Source organism: Apostichopus japonicus, chromosome 21, assembly GCF_037975245.1.
Source record: "Apostichopus japonicus isolate 1M-3 chromosome 21, ASM3797524v1, whole genome shotgun sequence".
Classification (NCBI taxonomy): Eukaryota; Metazoa; Echinodermata; class Holothuroidea; order Aspidochirotida; family Stichopodidae; genus Apostichopus; species Apostichopus japonicus.
The window spans coordinates 11,773,048-11,791,044 of NC_092581.1; the positions used below are offsets into that span (position 1 = coordinate 11,773,048).

General features: G+C 38.9%; 1 protein-coding gene across 4 annotated transcripts in view; it reads left to right on the top strand.

The window, feature by feature from the left end:
- LOC139962803 (uncharacterized) overlaps positions 1–17,997 on the top strand; it is a 34,028-nt gene that overhangs the window by 10,881 nt on the left and 5,150 nt on the right. For 2 of the 4 annotated variants that reach the window (XM_071963143.1, XM_071963146.1), the window contains exons 10-23: positions 1,139–1,214; positions 3,824–4,010; positions 4,756–4,977; positions 5,546–5,670; positions 6,310–6,504; positions 7,188–7,249; positions 8,390–8,789; positions 9,555–9,681; positions 10,119–10,274; positions 10,907–11,059; positions 11,839–11,948; positions 13,237–13,370; positions 14,894–15,151; positions 16,079–17,286. In XM_071963143.1, the coding sequence (XP_071819244.1) occupies positions 1,139–1,214; positions 3,824–4,010; positions 4,756–4,977; positions 5,546–5,670; positions 6,310–6,504; positions 7,188–7,249; positions 8,390–8,789; positions 9,555–9,681; positions 10,119–10,274; positions 10,907–11,059; positions 11,839–11,948; positions 13,237–13,370; positions 14,894–15,151; positions 16,079–16,527 (2,654 nt within the window). In that variant the 3' untranslated portion in view covers positions 16,528–17,286. Of the gene's footprint in view, positions 1–1,138; positions 1,215–3,823; positions 4,011–4,755; positions 4,978–5,545; positions 5,671–6,309; positions 6,505–7,187; positions 7,250–8,389; positions 8,790–9,554; positions 9,682–10,118; positions 10,275–10,906; positions 11,060–11,838; positions 11,949–13,236; positions 13,371–14,893; positions 15,152–16,078; positions 17,287–17,997 lie in introns of those variants that run through there. The other 2 variants (XM_071963144.1, XM_071963145.1) reach the window with 2 other exon arrangements.

The window sequence follows — 17,997 nt, forward strand, 5'->3', positions numbered from 1 at the left end:
TGTGAAAAAAACTTGTGCTCTATCTCAGTACTTATGGTCACAATACATATCTGGCGTGGTTAGAGATCCACTCACCACTAATTCTACATTCCGTGTATTATCAAGGATGGAAATATCACATCCCATCCCATCTACTGTTGGTACATAGGTTCGCCGTTTTTTACTATATTAACTTTTGCTTTTATATATGAAAAGTTTCATTAGTTTGACTCCAAGGCACTATATGTTGCAAATTCAAATGCCGCAAGCTGAATGTTCAGCAACACCAAACAGCAGTATGGCCAGGGCCGTCTTAAGAGATCACCGGGCCCTGGGCCCGGCAATGGAGCGGGGCCCCTCAATCAAGTGAGTTCGAAAAAAGTTGCGTGAAAAATTGACATCCTTGTCAAGCGCTCAAGCATATACATGCCTGCATTTACCACCCCTCCCTATGTCGCACATAAAGCATAAAACTTTAGCTGAATAACATACGTGATATATCTAAAAGCTGAAATACATTATAGAAGAGTAATCTTCCAGTTGCCCTCCATCCCTTCCCTAACAATACTGGACTCGCCATTTGTAACACCCTTCTGTTGGGTCTTTCAATTGGGGGAACTAACGGAACTTGCGGCATTTCTTGATCGTAAACTGTTGTATGATTGGCTGAAAGTCAATCTTTTTGAGGTGTTTTGAGGTGTTGTAAGCCGTCGAGGCATTGTATATTCCAAGGTTGCCAACTCAGATTCGAATGTTTAATGTCAAACTCTCAAGTGTTTCACCAACTCTCGTCACAAGTTGTCAAGTATCGAATTCAATCAGGCATAATGGCCAATTCAATAAGTTTTCCTCCCAGATTAAGTCATGGGGTTACTACGATTGCGGGGCCCTGACATTGCGGGGCCCTGGGCCAGGGCCCAGTAGGCCCATGCGTTAAGACGGCCCTGGCAGTATCCTTTGTTAGAAAAAGAAGTGATGGGGAATAACTCCTCCCTCTCCCATTGTCAATAGTGGAATGGAGAGCAAGATGTACAGCTCATGTTCCTACATCTCAGTAGTTTTCTTAGATTATATATGTGTACATTCATTTCAAAGTTCCATACAACATATATTCAATAGTTTCTTCTTCCATACTATTTGATGTTACTTTTCTATTCAGGATTAGGGCAAACTTCTTCCATGAGGGTGTTTCCAAGGCGATCTTTCCAGTCTTCTCAGTATTCTGCCTTTAGCAAGTAAGTAAAACATATAGGCTAAACATAACACGTCAGACTTTGCATATCTGTATGTCTCACAGCTTTCTACGCTTAGTTTATAACATCTTATATTTCTACATATTTTGTAGTAAAACTATAAAAGATATTTGTTAGTCAAACTATAAAACAAAGGTTGAATATGGGCCAATTCAACAGGTAAAGATCTTGGTAAGTATGAAACAAACAAAACCTCAAAAAACCTCATCATATGAAACTTTGGGAAAGTATTAAACGTCAATGACAACAAATATAGCCTGCGTTATCTTGCCACAGTTAGAAATTGAATGAGCTATTAATTAAGTATTTTGTAGTCAAACTATAAAAGATATTTGTTAGTTAAACTATAAAACAAAGGTTGAATATGGGCCAATTCTACAGGTAAAGATCTTGGTAAGTGTGAAACAAAACCCAACTCATCATATGAAACTTTGGAAAAATATTAAACGTCAATGACAACAAATATAGCCTGCGTTATCTTCCCACAGTTAGAAATTGAAGTAATACCGGTCGATGTGATTTCTTTCCCTCTTAACAATTAGAGTGAAGTTTAATTGGTCAAGTAATCAACTGAAATATGCTACATTTTCACTAACAATCTTACGTGCACGTTATTTAATGTACTTCAAATACATTTAGAATACAAGGCTACAGTGCTTTTTGCGCATCAATTTCTTATCGATGAGTTTACTTGTATGAGTATACATACACTTTGTACTTTATATGTACAGTCCAATGCACGGCACCGTCCTGCGAACTGAGCCATCCTTCGATTAGCTCCTTGACCCACTGCACCCGATAGTACTTGGACGTAGTTCATTAATGGAAAATCCCAATTCCGAAATAACCTAGTCAACAAATCAAAGTTCCTTACAGTTGCAAGCTGTTGTAGTTTACATTCAATTACTGTACACATCGCATGCTCGCAATTGGAAGAGTTACAGATAATATCCCCTGAATATAGTTTTATTTCGTTGAGGATTAGCCGTGTTGATCTCTTTTACTGAAATGGTGTAAAGAAAGAACCGAAATGCCTAGAAGGAGAAAACGAAATGGCAATCGGCCAAGTAGCTCCGTGTCTGTTCTATCACAGAGTATAACAGCAGACAACTACCAGCCGCGGCCAAGTAGCTCCGTGTCTGTTCTATCACAGAGTATAACAGCAGACAACTACCAGCCGCGGCCAAGTAGCTCCGTGTCTGTTCTATCACAGAGTATAACAGCAGACAACTACCAGCCGCGGCCAAGTAGCTCCGTGTCTGTTCAATCACAGAGTAAAACAGCAGACAACTACCAGCCGCATCCAAGGAAACTTTGTGCAAGGTAACCTAAATGGCGGGGAAGTATTAACTATTACTTCCTTTAGGACGAATATAGGCCTGCTGTAAATACACTGCTCCGAATGAACGACACCCGAATCGACGCAAACGTCGTGATCTAGATTTCTAAAGCATCATGAAGACTATACAGCTAACCTTATTCCCTTACATATGGCAATCCATTTTACTTTATATTAACAAATTGAAGATATATGTAATTCTCTTACGTAGATTGTAGATATCTCTAATTATTTTAAAGATATCTGTTAATAGAATTAGAGATTTCTTAAATGTCATGAATTAGAGATATCTGTCAAAGAATTACAAATACTTTAGATAATACTTTAGATACTACTAATACTATACAAATACTTTAGATAATTACAAATACTTACAAAGACCACTTAAGTAGATTGGTCAAGATTTTGCCGGTTTTTAGTCGCGTCGGCTTCAGTCGGGAAAACTGAAGGTGTAGTATTTCCTCCTGATGGGCCGTCGCCAAATGCGGGTGGTTCACGATTAAAACTGCACCGTTTGAACAAAATGTAACCAATCACAGGGTAAAAAAAGGTGAATGTGACATACACGAGCTCCGGTCGTTAACAGCAACCAGTCGCGAGCGTTGATTAGTCGATCATCAGACATAATAGCTGAAAGCCTGGGACACACAACATTAAGTAGTAAGTGCCATAGTGAAATTAGGAGAAACAATATGACGTCGGACAGATTTAATACCTCTTTACAGAATCTATTTTTACCTTTGAGCGCAATTGCTTTGACGAATTGTTTTCCTATATTCTACTAACTGTAACGTAGATTCGACCTTTGTTCGTTTAGGTATGTATTCCATATTCCACTAATGACCCTGCTGTCATCAATTTTCAGAAGGGTATTACCTTTGCAATGGTCAATTTGATCTGGAACTCTTTATTTATATCCTGGGACTTGTTTTTAGGACAACATTGCCTCAGCTCTTCTCTATCAATCAGGTGATTCCATACATAAACTTATAAGGCAAGGAATCACGAAGAGTTCTTGCTCTTCTGGTTTCAAACTTGTCCATCTGAGTTCCATATTTCTAAGATTCATTCTTATCTAAATTGTCCTTACTCACACAAAATGTAAACTTGTGTTGACAGGTTATCAAGAAATCATTTCAAGTATGCGTAGACCTGTATTTGATCACTGTCAGAATGATAGCCTCAGTAAGTATGTGATGATCAGTGACCTGATTTACCCCAAGTTTCGTCTAATCTTTTACATATAAATCAGTGACTCCAGTGATAACTCAGATGGGACGGACGAAAGTCCTTCTCTACTCCAGTCACCGAAGAGAAAGACTCGAAAAACAAAGAAGAAACGTCAAATCAAAGAAGCTCAAAAGAAGGGAACAGAAAGAGGGCAAATTCCTATACAAACACCACGTAGAAAGAAGATTTGCAAAATGATTCCAAGAAAAGTAATATTTTAATATTTTTAGGTATATAATATATAATGTTAGGCAGCTTAAAGGGTAGCTGTATTCCCCCAAAAATGAGGTGTGACATGTCCCAGATCGTTAAAATCACGTTTCCGTGCCAAGTTTTGTTTTCGAGAAATGATCAAACACAACATTGAAAGTGGCTGGACAAAGTAATTTACCACACAGCACATCAGGGCAAACTACTCAGAAGCCGAGCAAAACTCAGTAAGTGACGCGTCCACATACCCTAAACCTAACAATACCCCTGAACAAAAGAATTCGTCTGAGGACGTGGGTATTCTTTTGAAATGAAGTATGAGGACATAGAACCCCTTTGTTGAAGTCCTCAGTCAGAATGCAATAATAATAATAATAAATTAATAAAAAAATAATATAAATTATTAACGTCACTTAAAATGTCTCCTATGGTTGAAAATTGTTTGTTTTTTGTTTGAATTAATGAAGTTCCCTTTATTGCAAAGCACTAAACTGCTGGTACGAATTGCATGGAGAATTTAGTTTATTGGTAATTATTGAGGATCACTCTATGACATCAAAGTCACAGGTCCCAGTACCAAGGAAAATTTTCCCCCGCTTTCCCCAGATCAAATCCATTTCTCTCCCTCCCTCCACCCCCATCCTCATGTATTAATTTTTTGCTGTCGATAGGCTCAGGCTGGTAACAATTGCTTTTTGTTTTCTTTTGTAACTACTTGTTAATGGTTGTTACCTTCCTAAAAAGTTGTTTCCTGATGGACAGTCCAAATCAGAACTTCGGGAGGTCTGTAAACCATCATCCTGGATAACCGATACCATCGCACGGAAGTCCCCCTATGTACCCCAGATCGGTGACGAGGTTATGTACTTTTGGCAAGGTCACAAGGCTTACGTAGAAGCTGTTAAAGAACAAAATTTGTATCCCATAGACAGACTTAAAGTCCCATGGAAACATCATAAACTGGAGGTAAGCATATAAATGCTGAGTCGATCACAGAATGAAGTATAAATAAAATAGTCAAAGATAAGTTTAAGATGTATTCTTCTTATCTTTCAAAGAATCGTAAAATTTAATTCGGGCATCATGTTATGTAGTGTATTGTATAAATTTTTGATAGCATTTGGTCAATACAAATAAATATAAGAAGGGGGTGGGGGTGTGTGTTACATATGAAACAAAATAGTCATCCGATTAAGAATTTACTAAAGTTTAGTATATATGAATATATTATGTATATATGAATGATTCAGCAAATGGATCAGGAAAGAAGTAAATATGTAGCCGAAAACAACTCACCAGAAATAGAACATTTATTCTGGTATTATATTTTATGGTAGGCCTTAACAGGTGTATGAATATTAAATAGATAATGTTAACGTGGGTGGATTGTAAATACATTTTGTTTTGGAGGGGCGGGGAATGGGGAGGCTGTAAAGATTTTGAGTAATAAGTCGGTACGCAATGGTATCATATCTAATTTTTTCCCCCAAAACCACCCCACCCCATCCCAAACACACACATTCACGCATTTTAGACCCAGGAGTTGATGAAGATAACCGCCCTGGAGTACCACATCGGTCCGCCAACAACGTGTGGACTTAGACTAGCCTTTATAGACCAACATACCAGAAAGCCAACAGGAGGGGTTTTCCTAATCAGGTAAAGTTTATTCAACAGTTTTTGATGACAAACTGTGATTTTGGTGTATGTGAAGATTTGAATGAAAGGAATGATAGAAACTTGCATCTTAATGATGGTTAGGTTTGACGAGATTCTTCAAAATGATGGTGACTGCAACAGAATCCAAGTTTGATATTTTTAAATTGTGGTTACTGAGAAATTGAGGCATGCCGGCCTTTTAGCAGGAGTCTCTAGTATGCGGTTGTGCGTTCACTGAATATGTGGACCTATTGAACACGGTCATGGAGGAGGATCTAATTTGTTTTAATTTGATTGATGATTAGATGCAAAATGGTTCTATATTTTGCAATCATAACAATTCATGTTTGCGATATTTTTGAGCAGTTAGTGTTAAGCGTCCCCCAACTCACCCCCGCCAGCAGCAGGAAATACCATTCTATACGCAAGAAAAATGAGTGGGCGGGTCGGGAGGGTGCGAGGTGCAACCTTGGTACCGACCATGTAGGTATAGTTAGCAGTGACAGATGTCCTGTGACCCTTTACCTTGTTGCTGCCAAATATCAAGACACAGATATGAATATGTATTAAATATTACATTTACATGTTCTGCACATGTCACGTAACCATTGTGTACTTCTACTCTCTGGTTTTCTTTAGATATCACGACATGTCAAATGTCGTAGATTTTTTAGTTTTAGCTCAACATTATGATATTGCTAGAAGAAGGCAGTGGAAGCCGGGAGATCTTTTCAGGGCTGTGGTACGTGATAGATGGTGGCTTGGCGTCATTGAGAGCAAAACACCTTTTGAGAAGGAACATCCCAATAGTTTATTCAGGTGTTATGCTGCCAGGTATGTCACGTGACTTATAAAGGATGACATCTGATTGTTAAACAAAAGTTAGCATAACAGAGGTGAAAGAACCCGCCACTTGTGAGTAACCATATTTGTAAACTAGCTACGTACAGGGAACATCCTGCTGGAAGCTGGAACCCGCATGAGAAATTGTCATATGGCAATTTTAGTCCACATATTTCTGTCGATTTCTGTCACATATATATGAACGTTTCATCCAATCGAAAGCGTTATGGATCGACATGTGACATTGTCCACCGATGAGAGTAAGACCGACTCTGTAAGCTAAATTAGTTAATGGAAACACAATCGTAAACTGTAATTTGTAGAGAAATCGTCAGATTTTTGTTCAATGAGGTCAGGGGAAAGTGAAATATGCCAATTTTACTTCGACATAATGCCGATTTCAGGCCATTTGGCACGCCGAGAATGAATCGTGCTTCCAATTCACTCCCTTCCCACACACGACCTCGCTCTTGTGATGCACACTAGAAAAGTATGTATTATAATAACGGGGGAAGAACTACGCAACAGGAATCAAAACGACAAGTGAGAACGGGGGGAAGGTGGGGGTGAGCAAAACCTAACTGTTTAGCTATAAATAACAAATAGAATAAAGTTTCTTAAAGAACCAAATCAATCGACGGATTTCATTTTGTCTGCTGCTAATTTTTTTTCAGGTGGGATAGCGGTGAAGCTGATAAAATGAGTCCATGGGACTTGGAGCCGGTAGATAAGAAAAGTAAGTTTAGTGTATGTCTGCAGCTGCTGTTATCGATCTACCCTCACCAGGGCTTTGAAATAAATTCCATGGACATTGAATTTCTCTCTCTCTCACCAATTTTGTGTTTTAAACTCGCTGCCAGCGAACTAGGAATATCTGAGAACCCTTTGGCTTTTTGGGGCTTCGTCCCCATGGACCTCGACTACGGCCCTGAGACAATCCAGATCAATGTAAGTGGTATTCCTCTTCTGGCATGTATTGGTGCGTTCCAATATCGCTACAAAGATGAACAAGAACAAGTGTCGTAGCTTCTGAAGACCCTGCCTTAGCAGCCAATATCAGTTTACAATTGTAATTATTATGAAGCAAGTTGCCTATTTTGTTGGTTTATTTTTCGAAACGTTCCTAGGCTAATCACTGCAGTTGGTCGCAAACAGCCAAGTCGGGTCTCAAAATCGATCAATATCTCTCTTGAAAAAGTGGTGAATATGACAAAGCGATGTCACAATTTTGAATTCCTTGCAAAAATTAACATTTTCATAAATTAAAATTTGGTTCACCGATGAAGCGCATAGGGTTGAGGGTAGGAAGTGTTTTCAAGTGATGTGCACTTTATACAGGTGCAATCTTGCACTTCCGAAATGCCCCTCCCCCCCTCCAATGTATGTTTACTCTCCCCTCCACTTACCTCCTACTTTGGAATATCTGGTGCCGCCACTAATTTTTTTGAGCATGTTACGTTATATCTGTTGTTGTGATGTGAGTTATACACCCGTTGAGATTGTTACATTACAATACAATAATATACTAGTTTCATTTTAAAAGGATTTTCTGGTGACATACTATGTGGAACATATATAATTGAAAGAGAAACACAGTTCACACTTCTATAGTTGAAAACCTATCCCAATATCATGCCCATATCTCGAGATATGTTTGATTGAATGTAACCTTTTTGACTGGCTAAATATTCAACTACTCTCGGGAATTGGATCAGAGTATAGAGGGTTTTGTAATGTCAACTAGAACAATCAAGAATCAAGAAGAAAATGTTCAGATTCCTAAAAAAAGATAACGCCAACTATATATGTCATCGAAACCGTAATGCAGTTTTGTTTTCACTTCTGGCTTTAATGTTTCACTGTGTTTCATTTCCAGGCTTATCTAAACCAATAGGAGCAGGTAACTCCTTGAAGCCTGCCGAGCTAAAAGAACTTCAGTACAAACCTCAAGGATGGGAATGGGGTGAATGTGATCAAGGAGAAGAATGTGACCGCATCCTGAAGTGCCTCAACCAAGTCATGTCTCTCCGAATCGCACAGATGTTTAACGCACCTGTTGACCTCAGTACGTACCCCGACTACGCCATGATCGTGCCGTACCCCACGGACCTCACCACCATCAGGAACAGGTTGCGTTGCCGTTTTTATCGACGGCGTTCAGCTTTGCGATGGGAAGTCAAGACGATAGAGTTGAATGCGAATGCATACTATAAACCGAACAGTCAATTTAGCAAAAAAGCGAAACAAATAACTAACATTTTACTGGAAGTTATCAGGTAATTGAACATCGATTGCCCCAAATAAGTTATAATGAAAACTCATCAAGCGATGGATTTCAGAAGGTGAAAAAAACCCAAACTTAATCTAATTTCAAGAGATAGTAAAGGATATTATTTTGAAGGCGCTTTGCAGCTTGCTCGTTGAAAAGACACTTTAATGTTTTCCTATTTGATTGAGGTCATAGAGTAACAATATCACAGGTTTGTCAGCAGATTCGAATCTCAATCAACAGAATAACTTTTTTCTAAGTTGTTTTACGCAAACGACTAGCTTATTCATTTACTGCCTATAGGCCTACTTCGTATCACACTAAGGGTTAAGTATATATCAATCAATATGAAGGGACAATACACACCAATAGTGACGTGCGCGGTATTTCAAAGGAGGATGGGGTGGGGGTGGGGTGGGTGGAGGACGTCAAAACTACCGACTTATGAAGGCAAGAGCATGAACCATTATGGAAGGACCTGAGACAAAGGAAGGATTTAATCAGGGAGGGCCTATGGCCCTGGGGGTTTGCTGAAATCGACGTTCTTGTCTTGGTGGGGGTCCTCCCCCCCCCCCAAAAAAAGTCATACTTTTAGATGTCAAATAGTGCATTCTGCTAAATATAGACTGACGATACATGGAGGTGGTGCTACGAGGCCCGCAGACCCCCTCCCCATTTTCGCATACCACTGCTCACGGGAATGGTCGTTAAATTTATGTTAGCGCATATAATATATGTTTCTTTCTCGTTTTTGCCTTTGCTTTATGACCAGCGACCTAACTTGTTACGATGCAGTGTCACTTTATAATGCGATGGTTGGTACTGATACGAAGGTAGATGAGAGTGAAGACAGCTACGAGTCAGAAAATAAGTGTTCAGCAGAATTTGATTACAATTCTGTGAGTTTAAAGTTGAAAGAGAGGTATAGAGACATACGTAACCAATCCAAGGATCACCGTTGTCTAAAAATGTTTTTATTCCATGTCGTTTTGATCAGCCTAATTTCAATTTTTATTCTCTTTAGCTTTCATATTTTGTTTGCAAAATACAAGAAGGCGTACTTCATATTGTCCACTATATGTTTACTTGCATTCTGAGTGTGGAAGGGGTTGAGAGGGAGATAACGGAAGTTATAAGGTGTGGGGGGGGGGGGGGCAACGGAAGGTAGAGGGGCGAGGGAAGGAAAGGGAAGTGTGGATACGATAAATGATGATAAATTAATTGACAATCTATATAGAGTTTTTATATATTTTTTACAATATGGCTTGTTGAATAGAACCCATGGTACTCTTTAACCTAGTCGTACTATTCATTCTCGTTTCTTCCTTAAATTAAGGGATCTTTCAACATGCTAACAACCAATAGCGGGCGTAGCATGAGGACCTACGATGATAAGGCTTGGATTGATGACTGCAGAGTTATTTTATCAAACATGTTTGCAAATCCAGATTCGACTCCTTTTCGAGAACCAGTCGATGAATCAGAATTACCGGTAACCAATGATACATGTAGCTTCAGATTGAAGTTAATTTACCTTCATTCACCTCACACTATACCTTACCTTCCTTACCCTATACCTTACCTTTCCTCATAGCTCACCTTCCCGCACAGCTCGCCCCAAACTTGTGTCATATCACACCACCTGAAATCACAACACGTCACATTTCATCACTTACCCAAAGTACCTCACCTCACATTAACACACATCAGATTAACTCACATCACATCACATCACAAAACCCCACAGACCTTATACACACAATATCACATAAACAAATCAAGTTATAACTTTACAGTGTGCACATGCCAACCTATTAATACATGTCACATTTTAAGGCACCATACATCATCACATCACATCATCGCAGAGTATATCATATCATGTCACATCATCCCAAATATCAAATCAAGTCACGTTTACATCCTTTTTAACCTCATGTACATCACCTCAAATAATATTACGTCAAATCACATCATACTCGTCTCATGATATCACAGTAATATGACTTCAAATTAAACGTCTTACAATAGGTGTTTCCTTTAATCTGAGATATAAATACAAATAATCTGTAAACAGGTGACCGTATCATATAATGATTTATTAATGTTCCTCTTCGTGGTTAGCATTACAGGGGAGTCGTTGATCAGCCCATGGATCTATCGTCTGTAAGGGAACAACTGGATGCAGGATTCTATCAGGACCCCATAGAATTTACGAAAGATGTTCGTCTTATGATTAACAATTCCAAAGCATTTAATACCAATAAAAAGTCGCAGGTATGTATATCAAGAAATCTTTTGGAGTAATCCCATTGCCTTCCCTCCTCCCTCCCTCCCTTCCTCCCATTCTCCCTCCCTCCCACCCACCCACTCACTCCCACCCCACCCAGTTGTACTGTGGTATGAAGCCCATATCCAGCTGTACGTAAATATCCACAGTGTCACTCAAGATATAATGTCTAGTTTGGTATCATCTTAATATTTTGACTTCAAAATCATGCCGTTTTTAAAGCAGTTTGGGCGTTAAGGTCTACGAACTTGACCAAATCCATCAAATATAGCTAACATAAGATTACAATTTATGTTATATTTTTTTTAAAGAAATGATATCCCTCTATTTCTTATGGTATTATTAAATGAACATTAGTAAGCAAGAAATTCATATTCTATATGAATATGTAATTCAGTTCTCTACTTTATCGCCCCAAACTTTTCTTATTACAATTTCTTACGTTTAACAGACCAGGATAGAAACTTTCCATTTAATTCATTACTAATGTTTTGCTTGGAATAAAAGCCAGCAGTCGTCTTAATGAACTGCGTTTAAATTAACCTTTCAGTACATCAAAAATGCCAAAAATATATTGACCTATGATATGATATATAATATCCGATATCAAATAACTATAACTTTTGATTTCTGCATAACCAGAACTATATTATGTTTTGTGGCTACAGGTGGACAGATTAAGCCAGACAAAATATCATATTGTTTGTCTTTTCTGATAAAATATGTTTTAGATTTATGAAAGATTTTTCTTAATTTCGTCTTTTAGATATATTCCAAAACCGCTAAGCTATCAGCTTTCTTTGAAGATAGCATCAGAGAAACCCTTCAAAATTACAAAAGTGCAGCCAAACATAAAGCATCGACTACGGGCAAATGGTAGGCTGATATAAGCTCTATACCTCATATCCATTCCCCCGACACCCCCCCCCCGCCCGTTCCGGCCCACCTTAACTTGACATCAGGCATAAACATCATCATGTATGTAAATAAGGCAGAATTAATTGTATTGCATTTTCTGCACCAATCCTCTTAAAACAAACTTCATAATTTATAAATATATTCAAGGTGATTCACTATTGTTCAGATACAACACAGTTTCTTTCTTTTCTTCTTCTTTTTTTCTGGGGGGAGGGGGTACCCTATGAAGTCGTCCGCTAGTGTACACACATTCTGCAATAGCCGACGTTATAATTTTTGCATAATATGTAAATGACTTATATTTACATAGCTTCACGACTCTTTTTTTCAATCATCCGTCCTACCCTACCCCTACCCCTTCCCCACCTCACATCATCATCATCTTCATCATCATCATCATCATCATCATCATCATCATCATCATCATCATCATCATCATCATCATCATCATCATCATCATCATCATCATCATCATCATCATCATCATCATCATCACATCATCATCATCATCATCATCATCATCATCATCATCATCATCATCATCATCATCATCATCATCACCATCATCATCATCATCATCATCATCATCATCACATCATCATCATCATCATCATCATCATCATCATCATCATCATCATCATCATCATCATCATCATCATCATCATCATCACCATCACCATCATCATCATCATCATCATCATCATCATCATCATCATCATCATCATCATCATCATCATCATCATCATCATTCATCTAAATATGTTATTTACCTTTTCCATTTATGTTATCAAAGTAGGCACTTGTCCCACAATTTACATAGCTTCACGACTCTTTTTTTCAATCATCCGTCCTACCCTACCCCTACCCCTTCCCCACCTCACATCATCATCATCTTCATCATCATCATCATCATCATCATCATCATCATCATCATCATCATCATCATCATCATCATCATCATCATCATCATCATCATCATCATCATCATCATCACATCATCATCATCATCATCATAATCATCATCATCATCATCATCATCATCATCATCATCACCATCATCATCATCATCATCACATCATCATCATCATCATCATCATCATCATCATCATCATCATCATCACCATCATCACCATCATCATCATCATCATCATCATCATCATCATCATCATCATCATCATCATCATCATCATCATCATCATCATTCATCTAAATATGTTATTTACCTTTTCCATTTATGTTATCAAAGTAGGCACTTGTCCCAACAAAGACTATTAAATTCTGAGCAAAGAACCGAGAGTGACACAAGTACAACGGAACCAAAGGAGAGACCAGGACCGTCGGGTATAGTTAGTCGGAAAAGGAAGTCAAACTCCAAGGAAGGTATCAAGTATAAACTGTTTTAAACTAATTTTGGAGTTAATTTTGATCAATCTTGGAGGTCATTCCATACCAATAACCCATGATAACGTAGGTCATTAGCTAATTCTCCATCAATATGAAAAATGTAGAAAATGTCTGGGCAACAAGTTATTGATGGGCAACAAGTTATTGATGATCGAATCGACCTCATTACATAACCTGCACATATAGTGTCAAATTGTTGTCGTCATCTTATATTCAGTAATACGTGGTAAATGTTTTGGCAGTGGCGTTTATATGATTTTAAAGGTGGGGAGGGGGTTCTAAATTCCCCTGACAGGGTTAGGTAGGTACTGGACGTTTCTGAAAAGGCCAGTGGCGAATCAAGAGGGGGGACCCTTGGGTCATTGAAGCCGACTTCCATGTAGTGAGGTCTTGGCGGTTTTCCCTAGGAGCATCAGATAATTTAGACGTCTAATGGTGCATTCAGAGGCATATTTACACTAAAGAATTGCGTTTATAATCAGCTGTAACCGCAATATTGTGCTTGTAAATAATCTTCATTTTTTATTAGTGTGCATGTAAGAATGGAAGGTGAGTGAATGTCTTACCTGAGTCACCCTCCCCCCCCCCCCAAGCCCGCCCCCTCACACCACTGTTTTTCGGTAAAATTGTCAAAGGAGAAAAGCTTCTTTCATGCTACCATAACTGTTTTGATTGATAATATGCATACTGAGTGCCTACGGGATTCATATAATGAACTAGTGTAAAGATATATACCGATTCTAGAATCATTTTCGCCAAATTAGCTGACAAGCATCGTATCGTATCCCGCTACAACGGAAACTGACAAAATTCTACGCCAAATCCGGCCTATGAACGATTTAAATCCGGCACGAAAACAAAATTAATAATAATTATAATAAATCGCGCGCAATCTTACTTTATAATTGCGGTATGTGTGCGCTTATAAGGCATTATGCTTGAGCACTGCTACCGACCTATCCTGCACATTGGTCAATGTAGTTATATTGATATATTGAATCTCTCTGGCTCCAACCACTGTTTCCCTATCGCCCTTGTAGAAACTTAATAGAGAAACCTTGATAGGTCGATTAAGATGGTTGGATTGGTTTCTCCAATAATGTCTCGTAAGTATTTAAAGGTCTGCTGTATATACCCCAACTATAGCACGCTATCATGGGAAAGTTTCTTGAGATTATGTAATCGACCTGCCTTGGTCGAAAAATGACCTCTTTTTACCAGGTAGTCTGCAACGCCTGCCACATTTGTTTTCTTGTATGAGGGCTTTTGTGTGAACGCTGTATGATTAACTACATTGTAGACATGAACATATTTCCACACAGTTTTTACACAAAGAGCCTAAGGGTGTTAAGAAGCTATGCAGATTAATGGTAGAGCCTGTGGTCGATTTACCGCCGTGGCTGGTCGATTACGTAATCACAAAACTTTCCTAGCTAAAGCGTGCTATAGTTAGGAGCCAATAAAGCAGATCTTTAAAGACGCTCATTTTGTCACTCTAGTACTCGATGATGGGTCCTCTCCGTCTTCGAGTGCATGTGACAGTTCAGACTGGTACTGGGAGTCTAGCAACGATCACGAATCAAGTGGAGGAAGTTCTTCATGTGACACAAGCAGAAGGGATTCCGTTACAAGTGACCCTCCATGGTCTCCATCAGACAGATACGATGATAATGATGAGGAAGAAGTAGGGACAGGCAAGGAAATACCAACCTCAAAAACATCACGAATCAAAGACAACAGAAGAAAGAATATAGGAGGTAGGCAACGGTGTCTCTTTTTATGTCTCGAAAACACACTCAGTCTTTGGCGAAGATTAAATGCATTATCCTTGACCTCTGCAAGACGAATACAGCCTGAATGTAGTAAGGGGACTCGGGTCGAGAATACACCAGTGCATGTGCCTATGGTTGTTATCTAGAGTGACTTTTCTTTAATAGTAGGCTAACCAACGTTGTGTCTTGTAGCGTTGCTATAGCATGGTGACAAGACAGCAATGACAAAAACAAACTCAACCACTATTTTTGTACTGAGTGGGTGGGGCGAGGCTGAGGGGTGGTTGCAATGATATGTCGTCCGAAGGATGGATCTAAGGTGAGAGGGGTGGTCCCTCCCTGTGAGATAGTCTGTTTAAATGGACGGGTGCGTTGATGTAAAATGGCGCTTTATTATAGCAACTTTTGAAACAATGATGAAGAATTTTCAACTGTTTAGGTTGTTCAGCACATTTATTTTGTTATATTAATGAACTGTACACTGAGATTTTTTGTAATATTCTGGTCCGTCGGTAAGGGAAGGTGCGGATTCCCCCTGATTTTATTAGGGGAGAGGGGGATACCCCGAGAAGCAAACCTGTTGAACCCCTGTGTATATGTTATATTAATTTGTGGTTGTGGTAATGTTCTAATAACGTTATCAAGCAAATTGATTTTGTCTCGATCGATCCATTTAAGTGTAACATGAGCATCTCAGACGTTTACCATAATTGAAAGGTGGACATTTTTTGGAAAGCAGAATAGGTATAGAAACATTTTCCGGTCTATTACATATTAACACTAACATTCTCCGGTATAAAGTTTTCCCGTAAGAGGTTGAGGTGGAATTTAGAGACTTCTTCGATTTGAGTCAGAAATTATTATTTGTGGGTTTAGATTTGGTTATTTTCACTTAACATATTCTGTTCCCAGGAATGAGTAGGATCCAGCACAAGGGTTCCAAATGGAATGACTGGCGTCAAGCTCGATTGGGAACGGACAATGACGAGCCGCACAACTCGCCAACTGTGAGTAAAAGAAACAGCGGGCAGAGAACAGAAAATGACAGCGAAGATGACACATCTGATTCGGCCAGTCAGAGGACGAGGAACGGTGATAACGAGAAAAGTTTGTCCAAGGATAGTGCCAGCGAAGATGACACATCTGACTCAGCCAGTCAGAGGACGAGGAACGGTGATAAAGGGAAAAGTTTGTCTAAGGATAGTGCCAGCGAAGATGACGCATCCGACTCGGCCAGTAAGAGGACGAGAAACAGTGGTAAAAAGGAAGGGTTTTACAAGGAAAATAGCACCGAAGATGATGAGGAGGTGATGGAGAGGGACAATATAGATGAGGAAGATGTCATTTGGATATCAAGTTGAGTCTAGGTAAGGCTAATGAGAGACTAGAGAGCCGAAAGTGAACATTGAAATCGTGGCAGTGGCCGGGGGGGGGGGGTCACGGGTGGCACATACCTAGTTTTGTAACAACCTAAAAATCGCCCGCTTTTTAAGATTCCATTTTATGTGAGTGAAACGGTTTCTCTTTCCATTGGTACTTAAAAAATGCCCCGTGGTATTCTGTTGAAAACTTTGAAAACCGGTTTGTTGAAGAAAAAATAAACATTCAAATACTGGAATTTGTGGCACAGCAAGCGCAAAAGGGTCGGAAAGTATATACTGATTATGTACACCTCCCTTCCTTTTAACAGTTACAAGTCCCACAAAAGTCTCCCCCCCCCCCTCATCCTTAATTGAACCATATTCTGTTGCCTCCAGTTAGTTGGTGCGACTGCCAATGGAGTACTTTAAAACACGGAGAGGAGGGAATCAGTTTCTAAAACAATATTTAATAATCAGTGCATACATTTCATTTGTGGTAAAATTAAAATCGATCGTTTCAAAATTGAGAATGACACTTCTATTTAAACTTCTTGGTGTAAAGGCCAGCTCGATTCAGAATGAAGCATTTGGACGTTTAAATTAACAACCTTGATATTTACAAGTTCTTTCTTCTTTTTCCTTTCTTCCCTAAAAGTGAAAAATGTATCATTTTAGTTTGCCACATTCTTTTTATGTATTATATTTATAAATATCCACTTTTTGTAAACTGCGTGATAAATCCTCCACGTGCGCAATATCCACAGGTTTGTCAACATACTTGACTTTCGCTTTGCCACTCTTTTCACAACTGCACTTTACAACCCGGTAAACCTGTCATTTTTACCCATTCCTGTGTAACCACATCCTCTCCCATTTCTAATTACCCATTTGATGTAATTCGCTCCATTCATTTACAATTAGTTTTAATAACAAAATACTCGGATCAATACGTTTTTCATTCCTTCAGCATGCCACTCCCTCCCCCACCCATTCCATTGTTACCTTCCCATTTGACACCTGGTGACCCTACATGACCTTTAGTAACAAAATATTCGGATCAATCCATTTTTCCTGCCTTCAGCATCCTATTAACACCACTCCCTCCCCCGCCAACCCATTCCGTTGTTACCTTTCCCAGACCAACCTCCATTGAAGATTAATTTTTTAACGTGGGCCTAATTGTTTTTCAACACCATAATCCCTTTTAACGTGGGCCTAATTGTTTTTCAACACCATAATCCCTTTTAACGTGGGCCTAATTGTTTTTCAACACCATAATCCAACGGAAATCATTAACACAGAAAAAGTAGTTCTAAATATGTTTTCAGTTCCACAATTAAAAGAGTGAATTTAATGAAATTCAATTATTGAAACTGTTACATTTATATTCATCATGCTGGATCTGCATACAATGTATGAAGTTCAAGAAAGATGTACTTTTCGAGATATCGTGTTTACGAATTTTCAAGC